This window comes from Colletes gigas, unplaced genomic scaffold (genome assembly GCF_013123115.1).
Source record: "Colletes gigas isolate AHSC1104 unplaced genomic scaffold, ASM1312311v1 Colletes_gigas_Sc00008, whole genome shotgun sequence".
NCBI classification, from domain to species: domain Eukaryota; kingdom Metazoa; phylum Arthropoda; class Insecta; order Hymenoptera; family Colletidae; genus Colletes; species Colletes gigas.
Window position 1 is genome coordinate 5231168 of NW_025106637.1, and position 23322 is coordinate 5254489.

Consider the following 23322-nt stretch of genomic DNA (forward strand, 5'->3'; position numbering starts at 1 on the left):
CCAGCCTAATTAAGGATTTCTGACGCGAGACAAGAATTTTAGAAATCAGTATCTCCTAACAGCAACATTTACGTACGCCATTCTCATTAACGCGAGTATCAAAACCTTGAAGCGATGTGGTACGCGAGCCGGAAGAGGAGGTAATTCCGAAACGAAACGAGCAACGAAATACGAACGAAAATGGCGCGGGTGCGCGACTAAAGCGAGAAAATCGAACGCAATGAAACACCAAGGTCGTTTGATCCGAGAACACGCGACGATGAATCTCGTAGCAAATTTAACGACTGTTAAAGCAAATATTAATTTTTTCAAAGTTTTCCGACGAGAATATTAAGCTCGACCGGTCCAAGTTCGTTAGATGTGAATTCCAAGCGAAATCAATACGAAATTATACCGACTGTTTGATATCGAGGAACGAAGTTAGATGTGGTACGAATAGATTAAGTTTCACGTCGTGAAATATCCCTGCGTGTGTGCGGGCGAACTTAAACCCACCTGAAACTTTGCCACGGTGCTTCTATCAATAAGTATTTTCAACATAGGCTGCCGGATAGCGCCGAACTCCAGCTTGAAACTTTTCCTAATGGTTATGTTCGACTCTTAGGTTCTTCGATCTTCCTGAACGTTAGTTTGAAATTACTTTTAATCCACGGACGGATTCTATAAAATTTCATTCGGAAGTTTCCCGCTTCCGGCCTAACAGTTCACTATTTCGTGTTAATATTGGCCCCCCTTGTCGTTGATAATTGTTATTTCCAGCTTCTGGGAGTTGTAATTGTATTTTCATATTCTATTGTAATTGTCGATTTGTATGGATGATCAATGTTCGGATACAATTTACTTAAGCAAGAATGCTCGATCAACCACTGGATTATCTGATACGTTTATGCATTTAGGAAGACTGTTATTTTCTACCAGAGAAGTTTCCTCATAATGTGATATTAATAGAGCCGAACATTGCCGGAGTATATTCCAGAAAAGTGGAGACATGGTATACTCCGATCGAGTCCACGGAGTACGGATATCGAATAACTATACATCTGTGGTATTGAACCATCCTGGATTCGTGGTAAATGAGATAGAAAGTTAGACGAGCTGGCAGAAGTTAGGAAATTGTCTAGGAATTCAAGTTCAAAGGCCTCCCTCACGATTATTACCTGGCGTGGCTTAGGAGAATCGATTTTAGACATCTAACCTTATTACACTGTCTTATGGTTGCGGTAAACACGTTGATAATAAATCATTCGAATCACTAACTGTGGATAATCTTTACTATTTATCCAATCAAAATTTCTTTTAATCGTCCCTCAACTTAGAAAATAGAAAATTGCCTAACTAGTGCTGTTTATTCCTCGTCCATTTTTCCCAATCCGTGCTTGCACCCACGTCGCGCTAATTGAAACGAATGGTGGGCGCGAAAACAGTGACTGGTTCAAAGTTTTTCACCGTGGACGCGCGAACAAATCATTTTATAATTCACCATTCCGGGGCAGCGTAACGTCGGTGGAGATGTTTCGAAACAGTTGAATTATTGGCGCGATAATTAGACCGGCTCACGGGACTTATTGGTCTGTCCGAGTTCTCGATTGCTCCGGCAGCAAACAGCTTTTAACTCCCCTCCCTGAAAACCACATCTCGAGGAATCGAGTGGCTAACTTTGATGACGCTGTGAAAGCTCCCGGGGAAACAGGAGGTTTCGCAGCTTGCGTTCAGACAACTTTCTCCGGCAAGAACACAGCGCAACTCTTGATATCCCGCAAGTTGTAGCACGCAGTCGTTCGTATTAAAACTGCGACATTGTAATATCAGCTTTTTGAATCCACGATATCGCGAACAATGTGCAGTTTGGGTGATTATTCTGATTGCAACGATCGGTACTTTCAGGACTAATTTTAAAATGACACTCGACATTTTCCAATTCATAAAAAATAGATTAATTTCATCCTATATCACTTTTCTAAACTAAACAGTAAAATAATTGAAATTCCAGCCTTCGAAAAGTGAAAAAGTAAGAATTAATTAAGGAATTCTCAATTCTCTCGTTGCGTTATTGTATGATTTATAGTTTTACAAACCAACGTTCAGAGACAGAAAATTTCCGTGTAACGATAAAGCAACGAAAATGCAAACCGGAAACGAGTATCTTTTTGTAATACTTTTTTCGCGTCGCAAAAATACGGTTTGCTGTAAAATCCACAAATTCAGAGCTAGCAAACATTCAGCAGTCAAGAACAGCTTAAATGCACCTCCGTACGATTACCGTGCGCAAAATATCGCAACAGGATGGAATACAACAAATATTTAACGAATATGCGTATACGAAAAAATTCATAGTTCCTCGAAGAAATACAATCTTTTTTAATCTCGTTGAAAAGCGTCACTGTCGACGGATTTTGATTTGTTTAAAAAATTTCATTTCATATTTGTTATGAAGTAGCTCGATTTAGATTGACAATAAATACTGTATTAATGAGAATGGACACGGTGAAATTGATCTTCGATCATGGAACTTGGAAACATTCTTCGACGCAAATTTCCATCGATGCAAAGCTTATTTCTCAATTTTCCTTGGAAGTTGGGTACTGAAGGACGTTATCTATCGGACGTGCCAGTCGAAAAGCATTGTTGCCTCCCTACTTAGCGTCAGAACTTCCTGCTGATGATGGTATTGTTATAAATCACGTAAAAGTAGGGAAATCAGAGTGTCAGAGCTGATGGGGGTGAGTTCGAACAGCGCCCGAGCGCGCTGGAAGGGGTTGGAGGAGCGAAACGAGGAGGGACGAAGTTAAATCGTGTATCACTAATGTTGAATAAATGTACTGTAAGCAAAACAAGGCCCGCGTAGCGGGCGTCAACTTGACTCGATGGCTGAAATTACTTGGCACCTAGATATTGTCATTAATCTTAATCAAACGATAGTCTCTGCCGGACTCTGCGAGCAGTACCACGACATTGACACAGAACTTTGTTCATAAATCTAAATCCTCCACTCCATTAGACACTCTTATTTCGTGTACACATCCCATAAATATTTTAATTATTGTTCGATCTGAAGAAGCCTCTCGTTTTATTATATGTCTATCCTATTTTGAATTTGTAAGAAATTTGAACAACAAGAAAAGAGAAATATCAATTGTTATATTCTTATTTTTATTCTATTTTGGGTTGCGAATGAACGAGCTTGCAAAGAAGAATTTGTACTTAATTTTTTTTACAGACGATAACTATCGCGGTGATTCGATTCGTGTCATAGAAGTCAATAAGACAATTACCATAACGTTGCTCGCCAAGTCACGATCGTCGGCTGGAAATTTCGCGTGATTTACCGTGGGTATCATTTTTCAGCGTTTACTGGAGCACACCACGACCGAAAGTGCTTTTTAACCGTCACCTGAACTGACTTAGGAGTTTCTGCTTACACGCGCTTCAGGGCAGTTTCAACTAACAATAAACGAGCGAAAATTCTGAGAATTTGAGAGCCAGTTCATTTTGTAGCTAACTCGGCTTTTGCAAGGTATCGTTAACACTTACAAAGTCGCAAGTGAATTTTATTTTGAATCGTTACAAATCAAAATTGTTGCATCTCAAAGGGAATTCAAGAAAAAGGCATCAAATATCAGAATCATTCAGAATCAAACAGTAAGCAGACAAAGTTGAGTAGTATTAATTTCTGAATAAGAATGATACGTCGTTAGTTGAACTAGTTGGAATTTATATTTTATTGAACAATTTTGGAGCATTCGGGTAGGTTGAGGTCAAAATTACTTCGTATTATGGCGAGATAAGCGAGAATAGTTATCCGTATCACAGCTTTCGTTGCCCATGACACCTCGTGAATCGATAACGCGTCACGTGAAGCAATTACCATGAAACCTTTCGACGGTTCACAGTTGTCAGCTGCAATTTGAACCTAGTCCCATGGTTCCTCGTAGGTAGCGTTCTCTGTCCAGTGGTTGGATAAACTTTATCAAAGCCGCTACAACTTTGACGTCACGTATTCGAACGTAAACTCTGATAGAAACGTCAACGGAGTTCCGAGTCAGTTCAAACGCAACTTTTAGAGGTTAATTATTGAGCCTGAACGATCGAATACCTAATCAGTCGACCGAAACGTATCAGAAAATATATTCGCGATCGTTAGACCGCGGTCATTTGTGCATAAAAATGTATCGTTAAAAAGTATCATTAAAAACTAGTTAAAACTCCATCGTGATCTTCAGTGTGAATCACTCTGTAATTTTTAGATATTTGTTAGATATACGATGTTTCCAAAAATTGTTGAAATACTTTGTTCGTTTTGCACTCATTCATTCGGCGCGGTCACTGAAACCACACGACTGTATTTACACAACAAAATTCGTCCCAGCGTAGTTAATTTGACCCAACAGAGTGCTGATACGCTCGCTCCTTTTTTTTTTTTTTTTTTGCCACGAATTCACCGTAAAAATTGTTCGCGATCTCTGACGTTTTTTGAAATTTTTCTCTGACATTTCGTTCAAGTTTCATGAATATTCGCAAATTGCACGGGCACGCAAAAGTCGCGAGGAAATGGTTCCCAGGAATAAAGTATATTTAATGCCCCCGAGCAGGAAAAGTATCCGCGAAAGATGCATTGTGTTTGTTAGCGGAGTTGTTTCGAGCTTGTTTCCCATAGTTTAGGAAGTGCTATAAACGACAGACCTTCCTGCGCCAATTTATAGCAGTTCCCTCTGTTCTAAACGACAATCACATTAGTATACCGCGAGTGATCGCCCAAGTTCTTGGATTTCTGACGTCTGGCAGATAGGTGAAGTGTTTGGGTTTAGCTTCTGGTCAAGTTTCCGGAATGTAAGTTTTGCCAAAGTCAACAGAACCCAGACGGAAAGACGCGAGCGCTATTACTTCAAACAATCTTGACCGACAAACAGATTCTCGACAGAATACACGATACCAGCATCGAAGGCGATAAATTATGCAATTAACCATAGCATTTTTCCTTTCTTTCGCTCGTACGAGTGTATATTTCGTACAAGATAAACTCTAAATTAATTTTTTTATCAACACAACGATTCGACTATGAGGTTATACAATCTTTAAGTACGATTTCGTATAAAGTGAACAGATTGAAATTAAAAATAGTTTTATCATTGAGAAGTAACTTTTAATAATTAAAGTGCTTCAGTTTCCTGGCTAAAAATATTTTCTAATCTGATTACTTCTTGTATGATTTCGCTCGTAAACGTCGCTGCCAATTAAGGGCTAACTTTTCGAGTAAGTAGTTCCTACATTGAACCAATGGAAACAAAGAGCCGCGGGAACCCTTCAGACATAATGAACGAAAACGACCAGTGGGAATAAGACTTCTAATTGGTAAAGACTATATTAATTAATTAGGTTACCCCACATCAAAAGTTCTCCACGGTAACGCGGTTACGTTAAGCGCTTCATCTCCGGATAGAATCATCTTGATCATTGGAAAGCTTCTGAACCATCTTTTCCTTCGCGTCTCGATAAACCAAAATGTTCATCATAGAGCGCGTTACATATATTTATAATTTCAATTTATCTGAATAAATGCACAGTGAAAGAAAACTATGATTACTCCTAATAATTTCACAACAATGCGTCTTTCAACGAGAATATATTTTTGAAAACGTTTTGTCGCAAAATTTCTTCCACATTAACTTGGAATTTTAAACAATTTACGATCCATTATCAATCTGACGAAGAAATTATTATTCAGTAAATACATTCGATTCCATATTGAAAATGATTTCCGATACATGTAACCAATATTTTGCGTGAATTATGTAAACGACATTCCGTGCAAACATATTAAATATTTAATGCGTCGATATGAGCAAAACGCGTTAAACATGTAATAAAATATGCAGAGTGCGCAGAAAACTTGCAGAAAATGCAGTGTACGTTACAATATACTGAAAGATTAATATTATTCGTATTTCAATATGCTCGATATAACGTGCAAAATAAATGTTTCATGAATTCCAATTAATTTTCATTATCCTGTGACGTATAGTTAACGCGAAATAGTTTAATCCCCGGGTTGGTAACTTGTTTCGAACTTCAAACGTTACGAAACCATAGGCAGAGCGTTGTTATTTCATAGGAATCATGCGACTCGTTCGTGTAAGTAGGTTAATCCCGCCTACGTTCGGTATTTCGGAGAATCGAGCCACTCTGTCCTACGATCAACGACATTATAATTCTGTGCAGCGATGTCGCGTAACCACCAATCGCCTTAGCATGCAAGATCGTGAAGGAGAAGGTACATCGTCAAGTTGCCCGTATTCCCGTAACGTGGTAGAGATTCCTGTAGCACCGTGTATCGCAGGGAAAAAGAATAGCTAATCCCGATTTAAAACCACTGTAATGTCATTTTTCTCAGTCGAAAGCTCAATGAGACCTAACTAAACCATTATTCTTCTCAGCCCCCACTCACATTCATACAAACTTAGTATACTATCGCTTGTTTTTCTCTATCATCAACCTTTTAGTCCTGAACTTGGATTCTGGGTTGTGGAATTCAACACTTTCAGAATCTAAGAGCGGTCCATTCAAGGCTGTAAAAGGTCTCTGTGACGACGTTTTTCACGCTGGCCACCAGAGGGCTACGCTCTCGTCTCTCTCGCAAGTACTCGACCGATCATTCAACGTTCTGGCATCCAAGGCGTAACCTGCTAGAGTTGCCTCACTGATGAGTTGCTGAATTGAACAACGAGCACGTCTCTTCCACAACTCAAAGTCGTGTATCAAGTCTCGAATACTTTCCTCTGGTACTTGGTGATTAAATTTCTTCCTGAAAGAGCATGGATGTCGAAGGATGTGCCCTAGGGGACAAGATTTATCATCAACAATTCCACAACTCAAAACCGTGTATCAGGCCGCGGATACACGCTTTCCTCCGAGCTTGACAATTAAATTTCTCCGTGAAAGAGGATTCGAATCCACAAATGGATGTCAAAGGATGCGTCCAGTGGCGTGCGGTGGCGTATTAACACAGTCGAAAGACAGAGGGAACGAGATAGCAGCGGTAAGGACAATTTTCCCTGATCAACCAACATCGCCAGTACTCTACCAGTACCAGCAGCCCAATAACTGAGTTATTGCTCCGCTGTTGGCCGATACACGGATGAGGCGGTTGCGCGTCAGCAGTCGGTTACACGTCGTATGGTGGCTCCCTTTGTATCAGCCCATTCAGGGGAACCCGTGGCAATACCAGCGACGAACATTCTCCGCGTACAACGAGCTGGCTGGCACGTAACACGCGACGCCTCGGTGTGCGTCGAAACGCGAGCCGTAACGACGCGGAACGCTGGAGCAAACCGTGTCCTGTGTCTGGCAGCTCCGTTCCCTCTTCTGTTTCCTCTCCTCTCCTCTCCTCTCACGGAAACGCCCGCCGTTCTTCCCGACGGCTCGCCATTTTCTTCCTGGCTGGCGTATTGGCGATATCGTGTCCGTGCACGACGGAAGAATCATTATTGACATGCACTATGGTCAGAGGATCGGATTCGGGGCTCCACTTTCGCGCGAAATTGGGTTAAACTGACCCAGTGGCATATCCTAGATTATCCTTCTCGAAAAATTGGACTCTGCGGTTCGATTCAATATTATACACGTACTTTGTCACCTCTTCGATTTCTCTTCGATCGATCCACAATCTCAACCGAATAGTGTGATTCGAAGACAACGAGATTCAGGAGCAACGAGGCAAGTAGAAAAAGCGAGTAATGAGCAGACAGATTCGAAAGAAAATACTCGACTACGCTTATGAGGCGTGTTTACCGCGATGCAACGAGATCGATAAATTGTTTGGTTCTGGTAAATTTTCCACCGGAAGCCAGAGCAAGTACGAATATCGGGTTCGCCACACAGGAACGGAACAACGGAGAACATTCTCCCCGATCTAATTTCGAAGGAAGCCACTTAATTTAAATGTCCGCCTCCCTCTGCCGTCGACGTCGTCCCTCTCTCGTCCTTTATCGTTCCTTCGGGGACGAAATTAATTGCTTCTTAAGGAACTCGAATTATGTTTTCAAGAGCCACACCTCGCTCTTGCGGAATTTTCTGACTTTGGCCCTTTCTTCGCCCGCGCTTTCAGCCGAGGGGAGGGAACACCGGCGGTCGTGTTTTGTGCGAAACGGACGCTAAGTATGTCTGCACGACCGTGAACCGACAGAGTAATTAGTTGCAAATAATAGCCTCTACCCACTGCGAACAAAGCCACGCAAAGTGACGCGACGAGGGAGAAATGAAATTGATCAAAAGAATCGTTCTCATTGCAGAGTCATTGATAAACAACAATGTAGATATTTATATAAGCGATCGTGGACTTATCTGTCACAATGGAATACTCAATTACTCAATGAGCATTCGATAACTCTTTCTATATTAATTCAAAGGGATTCAATCAGGGAATTGTTTTGCATCGGTGATGTATGAACGCACAAGGATGATCGAAGTAATAAATTTCTGCAGTACTGAAACGTAAAATTTATCCAATTCTGTAATAATTTCTTTCGATCTTCGTCGATTTTTAATTGTACCGAAAAAGATCGTGAACGTTTCGAATGTTCCGGCAACTTTTATCGTCGCTGTCGACGCTTCGAAAGACATAGGTTGAAATTTATTCGCGTTAAAAAACGCGAAGCTTGTTCGAAAGGATCGAGAAACGGATCAGAGGCGCGCGAAAGACGCGACCGGGAACGGGAGTTTCGCATGGGAATTGCAAATGCAATCACCGGGATAAAAATTGGCTGTCATCTGACGTGAAACGAAAGGGAAAAGGGTGGAGGAATCTAGGCGGGGACGGGGGCGTGGCGCGGAAAACAGTGAAAGAACGAAAAGGAGACAGAGAGAAAAAACGAAACACGGAACCAGTTGGATGAATCGGTCGAAAATCGATTTCGGCTAGCGCGACGCTTCAACTCGATTGCAAATACGAAATTGCATATGTGTATCGCGCGAACGAAGTTTATCGGATTCCTGTGCGACCGACATTTCATTCCTTCCGTAATTCTCGCCGAGCGAACGATCCGAATGAAATCTGTACAAATTTATCTCGAACAAATGCCTTGTCGAAATTCCCTCGATTTTTCTTGGGGATCTTTTTCATATTCCGTCGAAAATTTCCAAAAGTCAATTCTCCGATTGTAAAAATTATCATTCGAAAATACGAGGAAGATTGTTACGACGGATTAGTGTTATCATGGAACCGCGTATTCGGAATCAAATGGCATTCAAGCATGTACGTTTAACGCTGCAAACGCTTGCGGAAGACAAAGCTCCCTTTAACATGTAGAGAAATAGCATAAGCCAGCATTTGCAGAGGCTATTAAATCAATATTTGAGTGATCAGGATTTATCATAACGTTGTGTAAGTGGCAATTCCCAAATTGCGAATTGGATAAAATGTTACAATTGTAGCTATCACGAAGGCTTTAAAAGACTAGGTATTTATAAAAACGTTAAAATTTCCATGTATCTTACAACAGTTCTCATTAAACTCAGTAGCAGAATCCATCGAGCTTGACCACTGTTTCGAGCAACGTCTGTCGACACAGGAGAATAATGATAGAATTTCAGGAATTTAGTTTGTTAATGTTTGTAGATGCACATCGTTGGTCAGGAATGCCAGGTTACAGTGGTAAGTAACGAAGCTGAACCGCGGTAATGTTGAAAAGTCCTCACGCGATCGCGTTTGCTGGTCCTCCAGCAAAACAATGAAGGGCGCTGGTCGTGGAAGTAGAACGATAGCCCGCAGGATTCGAAGCCAGCCGAAATCCCGCGTCAGATAGATGGTTCTCGTGGGGGGAGGGCACGTAACGGGGGCTTGTTCGCACAAGGCACACGTGGAGGGTTTTTTTTTTCTTTTTTTTTTTATTGCCTCCGACCGATGAATCTTGGAAGTTTCCTCGGAACCGATAAGGTCTCGACTGCGCCAGCGAAAATGAGAGGTACCTCTCGCGCACGAACAACCCACGCTTCGATAAATTTCAGAAAATCTTATCTAGCGGGACCCGGGGGGCTGGGGTACAGCGGGGCCGACTTGTAAAATGGATGAAGAGCAAGCATCCATCGCGTGTACGGGGCTTCGCTCAATAAACTTCGGGCGAGCCTCGTCGAATCGGGAGGGCCATAATAAAGACGAATCGTCGTTCCCTGGTAAAAGTTGCTAAGTGGAAATTTCACGGGCCATCACGGTGGAACTTATCTCTTTTGGCCCGTGTTTAGGAAAAGATTCATGAAGTTTGGTAAATGGAAACGGCGCAAAGAATTGTCCGGTCACGCGTACACCTTCGAGCGGAAGGGAAACTTTGTTTAAAATCGTCGCGATCGCAGCCCCGCTAGCATTTTAAATTGAAATTGAGAGTTCCTTGTCAATTATTTGAAAAAAAAGAAAGGTTCAAAGTAAACCTTACTTTGCAGATTATTCCTTTTCGTTGAATTTAAATTTAAGTTTGATATTGTCGAAGAGTCTAATCTGGCGGAAAGTATATGGTGTGTTTCTAACACTATCGTATTTTTGAAACTCTTTCAATTTTTTTCAAAGAAATAGTACAAATGAAAGAGAAGTATACTCTTCTTCGACCAGTTACTTTCTGGTTACGAAACCATAATCGTACGCGCGGTATTACTTCCCCGTATCTTTACGAACGTACTTTCAAGACCATAAACGTTTCGTTGTAAAATTTACAGCGAGGAAACACAGGCGAGCGAGGTCTGAAGTCTTCACGCGGTTCGCGTCGTAATCTAAAGGGAAGCGTCTGACTAACAACGGGGCTATTCTACTTGGGGTGGTACGAGTTACCAGGAATCAGTCCAGTAATAAAATTAATGGCGTCGAAGGAACGAACAGAATTGCAGAGAATTTTTGAAGCTTTGAAATATCGAGTCATGGTCGAGGAAAAATATATTCCCGAATTATTAAAAATTTTTATGGGAGAAATAGTATACTCGAATTTTATTACGTCGGAAACTGTTCGTAAATTTTGCGAAAATTCCGGAGACGACGTAAATGAAATGTGATCCCGGAAAGGGATATTTTATTTGTAAAAAAAAATGTTGTAAAAATATTCCTTAGCGGGATTTCGAGCGATCCGCCCGACTCGAGCCGAGTGTGCTCGTTTGAGCAGTCTTGACTGCTTGCATTTTAATATCGCGGTCGAGGGAATGCATCGCGTGTCAGTGCAACAGGTGACACGTTTCGAAATTGTCAACGTTTCATCTGACGATAAAATCGGATCGTAGTTCACGCGTTTACGTCCTTCCGCCACGAGAATCTCAGACAATTTCTCGGATCGCTCAGCGGCAGTCAGGTGCGTTTCAACGCTGTCACGCAACCGACACGCATTTGCATATCGTGACAACGTTCGAACAACCCTTTCTTTCTGTTAACAATAATCTACGTCGGTGAGCTTTCAAAAATTCAATAATTAGATGCAGACGTTTCGTTAATTTAATGGGTGTACTTAGATGCGAATTTAAAGAGCTATATTAAATTGTAGGCAATCTTGACGATTTGAGGACTTTATTTTCCCATGAAGTCTTCATTAATAATCTTGAAAAATAATATAGATTGCTTCGTAAGATGTAGACTTTGTTCTAAGATTGTAAAAAATTTGTTAATTTTCGAAATACAACCGTATCAATATTGTAATGTAAATATAGTAACAATTTAATGAATTTCTGCCAAGCCTGTGGATAATGAAAACAGTAGTACAATAGTATTGCAATCAGTAAATTGAACAACGTTAATGTAATAGACATCGAACGATGGATCAAATGTCTTCGTATGCCTCAAAGAGTATTTCCGCGAAACGTTTTTAAAATTCATGTTAAGCAGTTTGGTCCCACTAGAATATTTTCGTCGGTCTCTCAGTAAATAAAATATTTTTCCCGACTCTCGATGTAACGTGCAGCCCTCTCCCAAGTACGTGAAAAGATTTTCTGTGGAAGCAGTTTCGCGATGAATTATTGACGGGTCTGTGGTCGACTTCGTCTAGTTGGAAATGTAATTTATAGCCTAACGCGGACCCTTATCAGGGCTTGCAATAACAACACGCGCCGGGATCGAATATTCTTGTTTAAAATGTCATAGACGGCAGAAAAATGTCACGAATCACCAACAAATCGTAGACGGTCAATTATTGGAAGGGAGACCTCGAGGAACGAAATCCGCTTGGAACGAGTGTCGAATGGAGGGTGGATATCTCATCGATCAAACTGGGGGTTCGTACAAATTTTTCGTTTCATTTCTAAGATGCAATCAAGCGGAACTTGCAAATAACGTTGACATGCATCAAACTCCAGTTCGAATATTTGATACGAAGTAGGAAAATGAGTGTTGACATTTTCATACGTCGAAGAGTATCCAAATTAAAGGTTGGAATATCGATAAATTTTAAAGTTCGGTTGAAAATTGTTTCTTCCTCGAATGTGATCCAACGGGAGAGGCAAACGTTTTTACTTTTATATTAAAAAGTGTACCCATATGTGCACAAGCGCAATACCTTTGCAGCAACATGTAAACTTCACTCGACCGCCATTATCCGCGTTCCAGAGTTCACTTTACTTTAAGAATTTATTGCATTCCCGTGCTGTAAAAATTCCTCAACGACTGAGTAAACTTCCCTCATAAAACATTCTTCCTTTATGGTCTATCAATATGTATTAAACCATCTGTTGCAACGAAAGATCGAAAGCCAGCGTTCGACTACGGAACAAGTTTCCTTTCCTCGTCGATTCGATTCTCGTCTATCGTCGCGAAATTCGCCATTGTTCCGCCCCTGTCGCGGGGATCGACGTTAACACTCGGTCGCTAAGCCTCGCGTCCATTTCCCTCGACGACAAAATTCCCGTACATAAATATCGGATGGATCTGGAGAGCTTTCGCGCCGTTGAATCGGCTCAGATTTCCATCGAGGCGGTCGCGAAGAAATATAACGCCCAAGAAGAAAAGTATCCTCGATTCGCTCGATCCGGTAATATCCGGTGTTCGTTCGACCCGGAGACTTCCAACATCGCGGAAGGTAAGAAGAAAAAAAAAAGAAGGAAAATGGAGAAAGGACGGGACACCTTCTTCCAAAGACTTCGTGGGGGACGGGACAATGGTCGCAAGAGGGGATGGTTCCATTCAGGGGGTGAAATAACGGTCAGCGCGATTTCCAATCTTTGTGCCCGAAAATCGTGCTTGATCCCTCGCGCCGTCGAAGGAAGTGCCAGCCGGGGAACTTCTCGATTTCCGGCACGAAGATGAAAAGAAGAAGTCGAGAACGGCTGTTTGGATTACAAGGCAAAATACGTAGAAACGAGAATCCTGTAATCCTATAATACAATTTTCCTCGCCGACTTTCTGGCGTGTCGTTTCACCCTGACGCGACTCGCAGAGCCGTATTTCCGTCCAGAAGCCGGCTGAAATTATTTTCTTACTTCGTTATTTAATAGAAATTGTTTCTAACACGTTTAAAAGATTATAATAGCATTTTTCAAACGGAGATTAAAATCGTCCAAATTACGCGTCGAGCCGCGAGTTCTCTGCGCCGTCGAGTTTCGAAATTTTCTGCAAACAAGACCGAAGTTGCGCGAACGCAACAGAGATGTTTCAAGGGTGGCTGGAGGAAGAGGAGCCTTTCAGAAGATGGAAGAGCGTTAGAAATATCGCGGTTACCATCGTCGCTTTCTCGGCCGCTGTTTTGCCTGCCGCTATTTACTCGGTTCTACCCTGGCAAGAATAAACCTCCCAGGAGAGGATAAAGACGGTGGTTAAGCTGCCGCGCGGCGAAGAAGTCGGGAAGTGAGCTCGACGAGGCAACGCGCGGGGCGACAGGGGCCAGGAGGGTGGGAATAGGGCCGTAGAAACGCGCCAGAGAAATAGATTATGGCCCGCGGGTGTGAGTGGAACTCCGTTATTCCTCGAGGAAAAGAGATTACAAGATGTATCATCGCCGAGGCTTGCCAACACTTTACCCGGGGCTCTACCCGTCACGGTAATCGAGTCCTTAATGCGGTGTAATAACAGCGATTTGGATGAGTTTTTCTGATCGGCGATACAGGGTGAAAAACGTCGCAGAAAACTGCAATTTGTTCGTTAAAAGGTTGACACCGATTTCTCTATCTTGCAAGATCTCGTGGCGTTTCTCATAGAATAATTTATTTTATTATTCTCACAGAATTCTATGCCATGCATAGACGCGAAGAAATGAATTTCTTTTCCACTACAGAAAGGTATCTGTTTGAAAGCTCGTAGATGACTTAAACTTTTGACTTTAACGAATCCCGTAATTCCGTAATTGTTTGGAAAGTATTCAACAACAAGAAAATTTTGATATACTAATATTCAACATCCATTTTACTTCCTGTTGCCTTATCTCGTTTATTCTCGCAGTTCACTCTTTTCCCTTGTTGGACGATACACGCAACACTTCGCCTGAAGATTAGAATCAAAATTACTACCTAGCTAGCTTCCGAGGGAACCGGTAGTCCACTTTTGTCCAGTTTTATCACTCCAAAGCATGAATTAGTGGAAAAGTTACAAAAGTCTACATATAATCTACTTCTCCCTATATTATTCAATTATTCGCTGGCTGACGTCATTCCTTTTCGTACAATTTCAACAACTTTTCGTCATACAATCTGAGTAAATAATCAAGATGCAACATTGTGTATTTTTCATAGACGTGCAAAATAAACATTGGCGAATTTTTCACCCAGCAAAACCAACAGAGAACAATCTCGAAAATGAAAACCGAATTATTACTCGAAACATGAGATGTTTGTTTTTCTGCCTGCATCAAGTAATTGAATATTGCACATATTTGGACGTCGAGTTCGATGTTTTTTAAGCTAACATTTTAATTGACTTAAAAATACTTGACACGAATTCTGTAACAATCTCAAACAAACCTATACAAAAATATATATTTATTCAAGTAAGGAAATTTCATATTTTTTGAAGGATTAGCGCGAATTCTAAGAAGCTAAAAGTGAGGTTTCCTGGTGGGAATTTTGTGCTGTTCAGTTTGCAGGTGCCTAGTCACCTCTGTACGGTACTATGGTATAAGTTAAACTGGACAAAATTGGACAGAATTCGAAATAGTTATGGAATTTTTTAAATGGGTTCCGTTGAAACAGTTGAAATGGAATTTCTGTGCCCCGAGGATGGTCGCGCGACGCATAGAAATACCTCGACGAGAGTATCACAGTGACAGAAATTCGCACAATCGCCGAACCTGTTTCGAAAATAAATATTTTTGCATTTATAAAAACGTGAAATTTTTCGACACGGTTTCTAATGCGATCCCTTCAAGATTACTATAAAATGTTTTCCAACGTGACGTTTCTATAATCTGCGATGTATATATTATTTAAAAAAGCGAATCAATGTGAAAGAGTAAATTGAAAATGTAGAATAACGCATGGGAATAAAAAACAAGTAGAAATACCGAGTAATGGTCAGACGCGAGGGTCAAAATTGTATTCCACTGAATATCTCACGGAACTTTCAGCATTTACTGCAAACAAAATTCGAATAACATATATTCTACCTTCGATACCAGGCATCGAAAAATGTTGTTACTCATTTCCGTGCCATGTCGACACAAAAAATGAATCTCATTGTACCGCGAGTCTTTGTCTTCGGTTTACGCTACTTTGTACATCGAAAACGGGGCAAATACTGTTTCAGAATCCGTGTCGTATCGTCGTGGGGGGGAACAATCAACGCATCACAGTCATCTTCTCAACCCCGACACAGCGGAACGTTAACCCGCCGCATCGGGTCCATTTAACAAGCCAAAACAAAAGACGGAACAAAGTTGGCAGCTGGTTTCGGTGCCAGCGTGAAGTGACTTTTAATAAACCTAGTGCTTCAACGACTTGGTCGAGACTTACTTAAAGAGGTAGGCAGAAGAAGGGGAAGACAACCCCTCTTCCACGGCGGTTGTTGCCAACGGATTGAGAGGGTTGGTCGCGGTGGCGCGAGCCGGAAAGTGGAAACCTAGGGTTGCCGTGCGTGGGTGGGGCGAGGGACGGTTCCTTTGTTCTTGGCGGGCGTTTTGTTTCAGGATTACGAGCTTATGAAGTATTCGCGTTTATCTGTGGCAACTACATGACCGTGAGGCGCGGGTGGAGAAGGGGGGTTGGCGCGGAACGGACAAACTGGAGCGAGACAACTAAAAGCGGGACTGCTGTCTGTTAATCTGCGAGCCGTGCTGCTGATTTCGAATTAATTATCGCCTTAAACTGCTGCTCGCGTTTAATTCCTGTCCGTGCTTCAACAGTGCCGCGCACTGGAACACGGCGTTTCTGATTTTTATCATCCCCGATTTCCCCGTGGGTTACAGGATTTTTGGCGAATCTGACAATGTCCGTTGATCCGTAACGAACGTAATATTGATTAAAATTTTAGGTAATAATGTGTCTGGTTTCTTTTTTTCAAAATATGGTGGAAGAGACGGGCGAATATTTGAATAACTGCCCTTTATACGAGAAATATATCTATCATTTTGTCGAGATACTTTTTACATAATTTAGAATTGAGTTGGAAGACAATTCCAAGCATGACGTATATAAATCTGTGCGAAGATTTTTGTCTGTTTAATCGCGTTTTAAAACAGTTCTTACTGAATGAAAATGTACTTAACAACGAGAACGAGAAACGTTTCTACTAATTATAATCCATTTAGAATCCATTAAAAGCACTGTCACTGTTGGTACACGTCCCTTTTTAAAAGCGTGCAACAAAATTACGTCGAAATGCATTTTATAATACTCTGGTATACGCGTTTCGAGTCGTATGTGACTGTGATTGTGAAACAAAAATAGGCTGCTCCATTTGGAAGTCCATTAATGGAATATTAATCGACCAGTAGTAGAGATCAACCATATACGCGACATCTGTACATATTTTATTATTCACGTTACGTAAATTTGGTTAATTTTATATACGCGTATCGATAGTACATTCTTTGCTCATATCATATATTTTTAATTCGTCGAAAAGAAATACGAGAAAGAACAAGACTATGGTACTTTAATTTCCTAACTTCGGCTGCTATTTAATTAAACGCTATTCATGGAGATGTTCTATAATTTATTCGTAGTCTAAGTAATTGCACGGTTAACGGAACTCCGCGAAAAAAGGGGAAAAAAGGAAAAACTCAATAAGATGAACACTGTTTCGCCGAAATTCCACCTTCGCCTCGCTGATCTTGAATTCATCCACGTAGTTTCTAATTAAATGTCTCGTGCTCCGAGCATTCTCTTTTAAATTACATTTAATTACATTCATCTGATCTGTGCGCTTCCTGGCCGTGGTCTTCGTAGACAGCTTCTCCGATACAACGTTCTCCTTTAGAAACGTAATAATTCAAAATGATAATGAATTGTTTCCATAATTAAACTCGAAGTTCAGACCATTCTTGCAAGTCGTAGCTATTCTCAACTATTTCCTTCGCGTTCTGCAGATTTTCGTGCCCCGAATTCTATGGAATATACAATTAAAAGCACTGATTCTACCGTCCTTGCATTATAAAGTATTTCATTACACTTGATACATCGTATTATTCAGAATTATTGCCATTATAATTATTTCCCAACAATTTTTATCGACAAAGAGGTCTCCCCTGCGAGAAGTTTTCTGCCACGCGCGCTCTGAGAGCACTTATTCAAAGAGTGTGTATATATAGAGCCACACAGGAGAACAGGTTGATTTAATGCCAATAAAAATGCGTCGAAGTAGCAAAGAGGGTTAATATTAAACTTAATTAACGCTAGATTTACAGACATTGATTGCACGATCTCTACTCGTATCGTTACTTTGACACAAATCTGAAACTCATCAAATTGCGGAGTTTCATAAATCTAGAAACGATTAACTCTTACCTTATTTTCGAGACCACGGCGGGCGTGAATTCCAGCACAGGGAAGCCTAACTCCTGGGGCCTGATGTCTTCCAAGCTGCTGTACCTGACGTAAGTGCAGGGCGGTGTAGAAATATCTGGAAGTAAATATAGAAAAAGTATCGATCACTACACGATAAAAATAACATGTTCATTGAGTTTCATAGAACTAATTAACGCGAAAGGCTTCTGCTACCCGTGCAGAAAATATCATAAAATAACTTAAAAAACCCTCCCTCGATACCAGAAGTGTTACTTCACAGCCTTGCTAGGAACATCACCCATTTCACGATCCTTGATTTTTATATCTGACAAACAGGTAGAACGTAACAATATATTACATAAACAACATGTTGCTTCAGGTGCAATTTAGTTGTCTGTATAGCATAAAACTCAATATTGCAGCATTTAAAAATTTTTCAATGCATCTTCTTTTCTTGCTACTTGCTCAAATATAGAATTCAAACTATAACTTAGATGAAGCTACATATTATTGTACAAACCATTAAAAGTGGGCATTAGGGAAATAAATAGGACTCAGATAATAAAGAATTCATTTTTAGAGAATAATATATATTTATTTTTGATGATAATTGAAAATATATCCTCCATAATTCTTAATTTTAATAGCACCGTAGAACGGTGTAATTTGGGATTTGTATTCAAGGGGCCATAGAAACGAGGCAATTTCCGCGCGTTCGGAATTAAACAAAAACGTGTAGCAATTTCGTCCTTTCAATCCCACCTTCTATCACGACAGCTTTTAATATCGTGTCACTCAACAGGTCGCGCCGGTACGTCCAAGATTACGTACCGTGTCCGCGCGAAACGCGATTTTTTTTTCTCTCTCTCTGGTCGCGTTGTAACGATCCCCGGTGCAATCCGCGTCGACTAATTTCGTATTTGAACCGTGTACCGCGGTATGAAACGATCATCACCGTTTTGGACTTCTGCCGGCAGCGCCTAGGCTGGCTTTGTTCGCCCGTGGAGCGGCATGAAAGGGTGAAAGGGTGGCGTTCGGATAACGAGCCGACAGCGTTAACGTCGAAAAATCAATAGGCCCTCGTGCATTCCTCATAAATAAATATGAATATCGCGACCCTTCGGCGCCGTGTATCGAAGGTAAATTTATTATAAAAACGAGCCTTGGCCTTTGAATTCTGAATAATCGAAGGGATCGATTCGACGGAATGGTGTTCGATGAATGCTGATGATCGACCTACACGCTCTGTCGCTTGTTCCTTGAACGCTTCGTAACGAAACATTGTTCGTCCAGGGAAGATTTCGAAACAATTTAAATTCACGAGCGAGCCCAAAAAATGTTGAATCATTGCGCGCAAGATGGAGTAAGTCGTCCGTAATACGAAACCATTTTTCGTTGCTGGTGTAATGCGGGTCGAGGGGGTAAATTCAAACCTTAACAAAAATGAAGATTTATCTTTCTCGTGGAACAACCCCAGGACGGTGAGAAATATCGAGGAAAAGGTTTAACAAAAGCGTGATCTTTTTTTTACGTTTACAAAGGTGTACAGAAATAATTATCGAGAAACTTGACGAATGTAATTTTGTATATTTATAATGCATGATCTAAGAACGAATAAGAGAGTCTTTCTATATATTTTACAGAAAGGAATACACGTATCGATATACTGTATCTTTGGTTTGCGATTATTGCACAATTTTATACCATACGCTGGATTTCAGCGATAAATTCTGTCGATGGAAACATTTCGACGCTAAAATAATATTTTGAAAGCATCGCGACAAATCTATGGATTTGCTCGCAAAAGGGAGTAATATAGCTGGCCGTAGTGCAGTCTAAAATAGGATGAAAAGTTAGAAAGAAAGAACCCTCCCATAACAATGCGGTATCTAATTTATCATGCAGATCCGCAAGCTTACGAAGAAGAGGTCAGGCAAAAAAGCAGAAGATTCCTTTACAAAGCTTCGTGCTTTTAAGTTTTCGAAGCGAGACCTCCCTGTACCACAGAAGTAAGTGCAGTATAAAGAGTTACTACAAGGAAGAAGAGAAATGCTGAGCTCCGGCGGAAGTGAAGAATACTTCCTTCGTCCGCAATACCCAATAGTTTCTTCGATGTACCGCTATGGTTACAAAGTAGAATCTGAGTTGTCATCCTTCTTCTTTCGAAAGATAAAACTGCTGCAAAAATATGAGGTTACAAAAGGAATTCCTCCTGTCCATTCTATCTCTGAAATTATTTTGCAATTTTCCGAGGAAATCGTACGTGATATGTGTACATTAGGAAATTATAAATAACCTAAAAATACGTGTATTATTTAACAAAAGCTCCTTGCAAAATTCTGTCAACGTCGGAGATTCCAGATATTTAATTAAAAATATTTTACAGGATGGGATATAGAAGCCTCAGTTTTTAATTATTAATAAAAAATATTTTTTGGAAGGTATATTAGCCAGTGGGATGAAAAATAATATTCCATTTTAATAATTAAAACGAACCACTGTATATAGGATATTCGTTTCAAAGGAATTATATTTCCATACAGACAGATTGCTTTGTCGATTCAATATCGCGATAGAAGTATTGATAGGAAAGGTGTGTTTCGCCGGGGCGGCACGACTTTTTAATTATCGTCGCAGCACCATTGTTATTAATTGCTTATCTGCTCAAGGAAGCACGCTGGAACAATAGGGGAAACGAATGAGGAAGAAACAAACAAAAACTGAGACAATGTAAAAACGAGGAATCCCTGAAACAATTTAAGTCGCGTTGAATTGCAGGAGAATTCCGCGCTGAATGAGAGGATGGAAACTTTTTAATTCCTGTTTACGTCATGAGAATAGTCGCGATTTTTACTCGGCGTTGAAACCAGTCAGTCTCGAAACAACTGCTTAATTTTCATAAATAAAACAAGCGTAAGTAGTAGATTTTGAGAAACGGAGAGGTGCAGTCTCCTCGTTATATAATACGTACAATACTCGCAGCTTTAGAGATATTAACGATCTGACTGAAACAGATGGTTATCTAACTATCCTAAACAAGGTAATTAGCGAACGTACTCGAATATACGCTGAAACGCTGCTTCACGAGAGAACAGCTTCCTAAATCTCCGCAGGAACAAATCATAAAGCACTCCTACGACTACCGATAAATTCGCCAGTGGCGAACCATTACCCTGAATCACCCCGATGCTTTCAAAAAATTCTACCGACGACAACAACGCTAGACGACTGGAAAGCGGCAAAACAAGAGGCTCGACGAAGATACGAAAACTTCCGCGTCTCGAACGAGTACGATGGGTGCACGATTGTTGGCGCGTGGGTGGGGGTTAAAATAGGGGGCGCGAGTTCTAGTCCAGTGGTCTTCAACCTGGAGAAACGACGTGCTACTTGTTGAAATTTGAAAACTTAGTGAATCACAAATGAGACGAAAGAAGGGAATTTTTTTAACATCAATCCTCTCTAGATTAATAACGCGAACGTTTTTTAATTTTTTAAAATATAACTGGCACATCTTAAGGGTGGATTTCATCCCCTCGAAAGTGTTATTCAACGCAGCCGGGCAAACGATCGATGCTCAGAGTCTATTAAAACGAAATAAGTCGGACGGTGTACTTAATTATTCTTTCTGTCCGTTTCAGTTAACACGATCGGGTAAATCGATTGGAAGGAATAACCGGGGAGCTCGAGGGCGACGGGTTGGCGACCACTGTTCTAGTCGAAGAGTTCCGAAGGCGCCTGGAGCATCTTCGAACGTTGGGGTATATACCGACTGCAGACAGCTCGCTTTAAAGGGTGAAATGGCTTTCCCAGCCGCCATCCGTCCGCAGCGACGGGGGCAAGTAAGGTGAATTTGTCCTGTTTTAAGCTCAGCCAACGAAAGAACAGCCCTCCGATCGTCGGTGGCGCGGTGTCAGACATCGAGCAAAACAGAAAACGTCAGATTCCCGATGAGCCTGGTCTCGCAGCGGGCGTGAAAGAACCTCATCGATTTTACAATCTCCGTGCCCCCTCCTCCCTCACCTTTACAGACTATTACCCCCTCCGCGTCTCTACCTGATAACTTCGTGTCCCGAAATTTTCTCTCCCTTTCCTGACCCTCGCCATCCGACCCTCCGCCTTTTTCAGTGCCCCCGACGGTTTTTTTTCGGGCCGTGTTACGTTCTACTGATTCACAGTTAATGAGGCGGGAACAGACTATCCAGCATAAACCGAGGGTGCTCGCAAATTGTTAAAAAATTCACCTCTCGACGAGCGTTTCTTGAATTATAGAAAATTACAGCGCGCTTTGGGTCGTAGGTGAAACGTTCGAGCGAACACCACGCAACCATGTGTTTGGTGAAAAAAGATTTCTGATATTCGATCGATTGAATATCGTAATTAACAAACCAAAGATAATGGAATAATATTTGGAATATTTTACGTAGGTACGTGAACGTGTTTTAAGAAGATTTAAAACGAGATTATTTAATGGAAGAGAAAAGATCTCTTCAGTGATGCTTCAGTGAAAATTTGTGAAAAAGAATTTCATAGCCGTGTAATGAAATCCAATCTTTTCAAAATTAATGGGTACAGATTGAGTGAGCAATTTAAATGGTCGCACAATCACATTTCGAGAAGATTTAAAAATTGCTTTTTTAATGGAAACTGGTGGTTTTCCAGAAAATGCGTTTCATATTACGTAAAAATAATATCGTAAACCACAAGCTTGCTTCACTTAATTTAATATGCAGTTTAGCATATTGATACCCGAAATAATTGGAGAATTTTCACTCTCAACGCTGCAGCGACGTGACGCGATTAAATGTAAATGAAAGAAATGTCTACTGCAGGTGGAAAAAGTTTAAAATTACCCACGGTGAAAAGAGCACACGAGTTTTCTCTCCAGGAGGCTTCGACCTTTGGAAACATGTTTCTGCGACTAAAGTTCACGATACTGCTGCGTCTCGGAAAACAGATAGCATTTAATATTTATGTCGTTTTCCGGGAGCTTTCGCAGACGTTCGATGGACCCCTTCGACGCTGTTGGCTCAGGTATCTGGCATTTGGCATCTAGCCGTGTGTTTCTACGTGCATCTATCTATTTATTCGTCAATCCACGTGCACTTGCTTCTGTAGGTATTTACTCCTCATTAATCTTTCACGCACTATGCTTGTATCCTATCTGACTTTGGCGCCTGCTCGTCTCTCGCCTCCAGTCCCTCGAAATCACCGAGCATTCCACGTTGCAGAACTACCCTCTGGTATAAAGTATCTGTTAGGGTCTATGCATCATTAAATTGCCCAATTCATAAAAAAAACAGGGGACGACAGGTCTAAACGATTAAAACTACATCCACAACATTCCAATCTCTAAATCTCATTGATTTTTCAAAGTTAAAGAGTTCTAATTAGTACATATAATTGCTTACGCAGAAACCAGGTCTCTAGTACTCCAAGACT

General features: G+C 41.0%; 1 protein-coding gene across 1 annotated transcript in view; it reads right to left on the bottom strand.

The window, feature by feature from the left end:
* The window catches only part of LOC122396746, a 166141-nt gene that overhangs the window by 80041 nt on the left and 62778 nt on the right, over positions 1–23322 (bottom strand). Inside the window, exon 2 of the mRNA XM_043395395.1 lies at positions 17884–17998. Within this exon, the coding sequence (XP_043251330.1) occupies positions 17884–17998 (115 nt within the window). The remainder of the gene's footprint in view (positions 1–17883; positions 17999–23322) is intronic.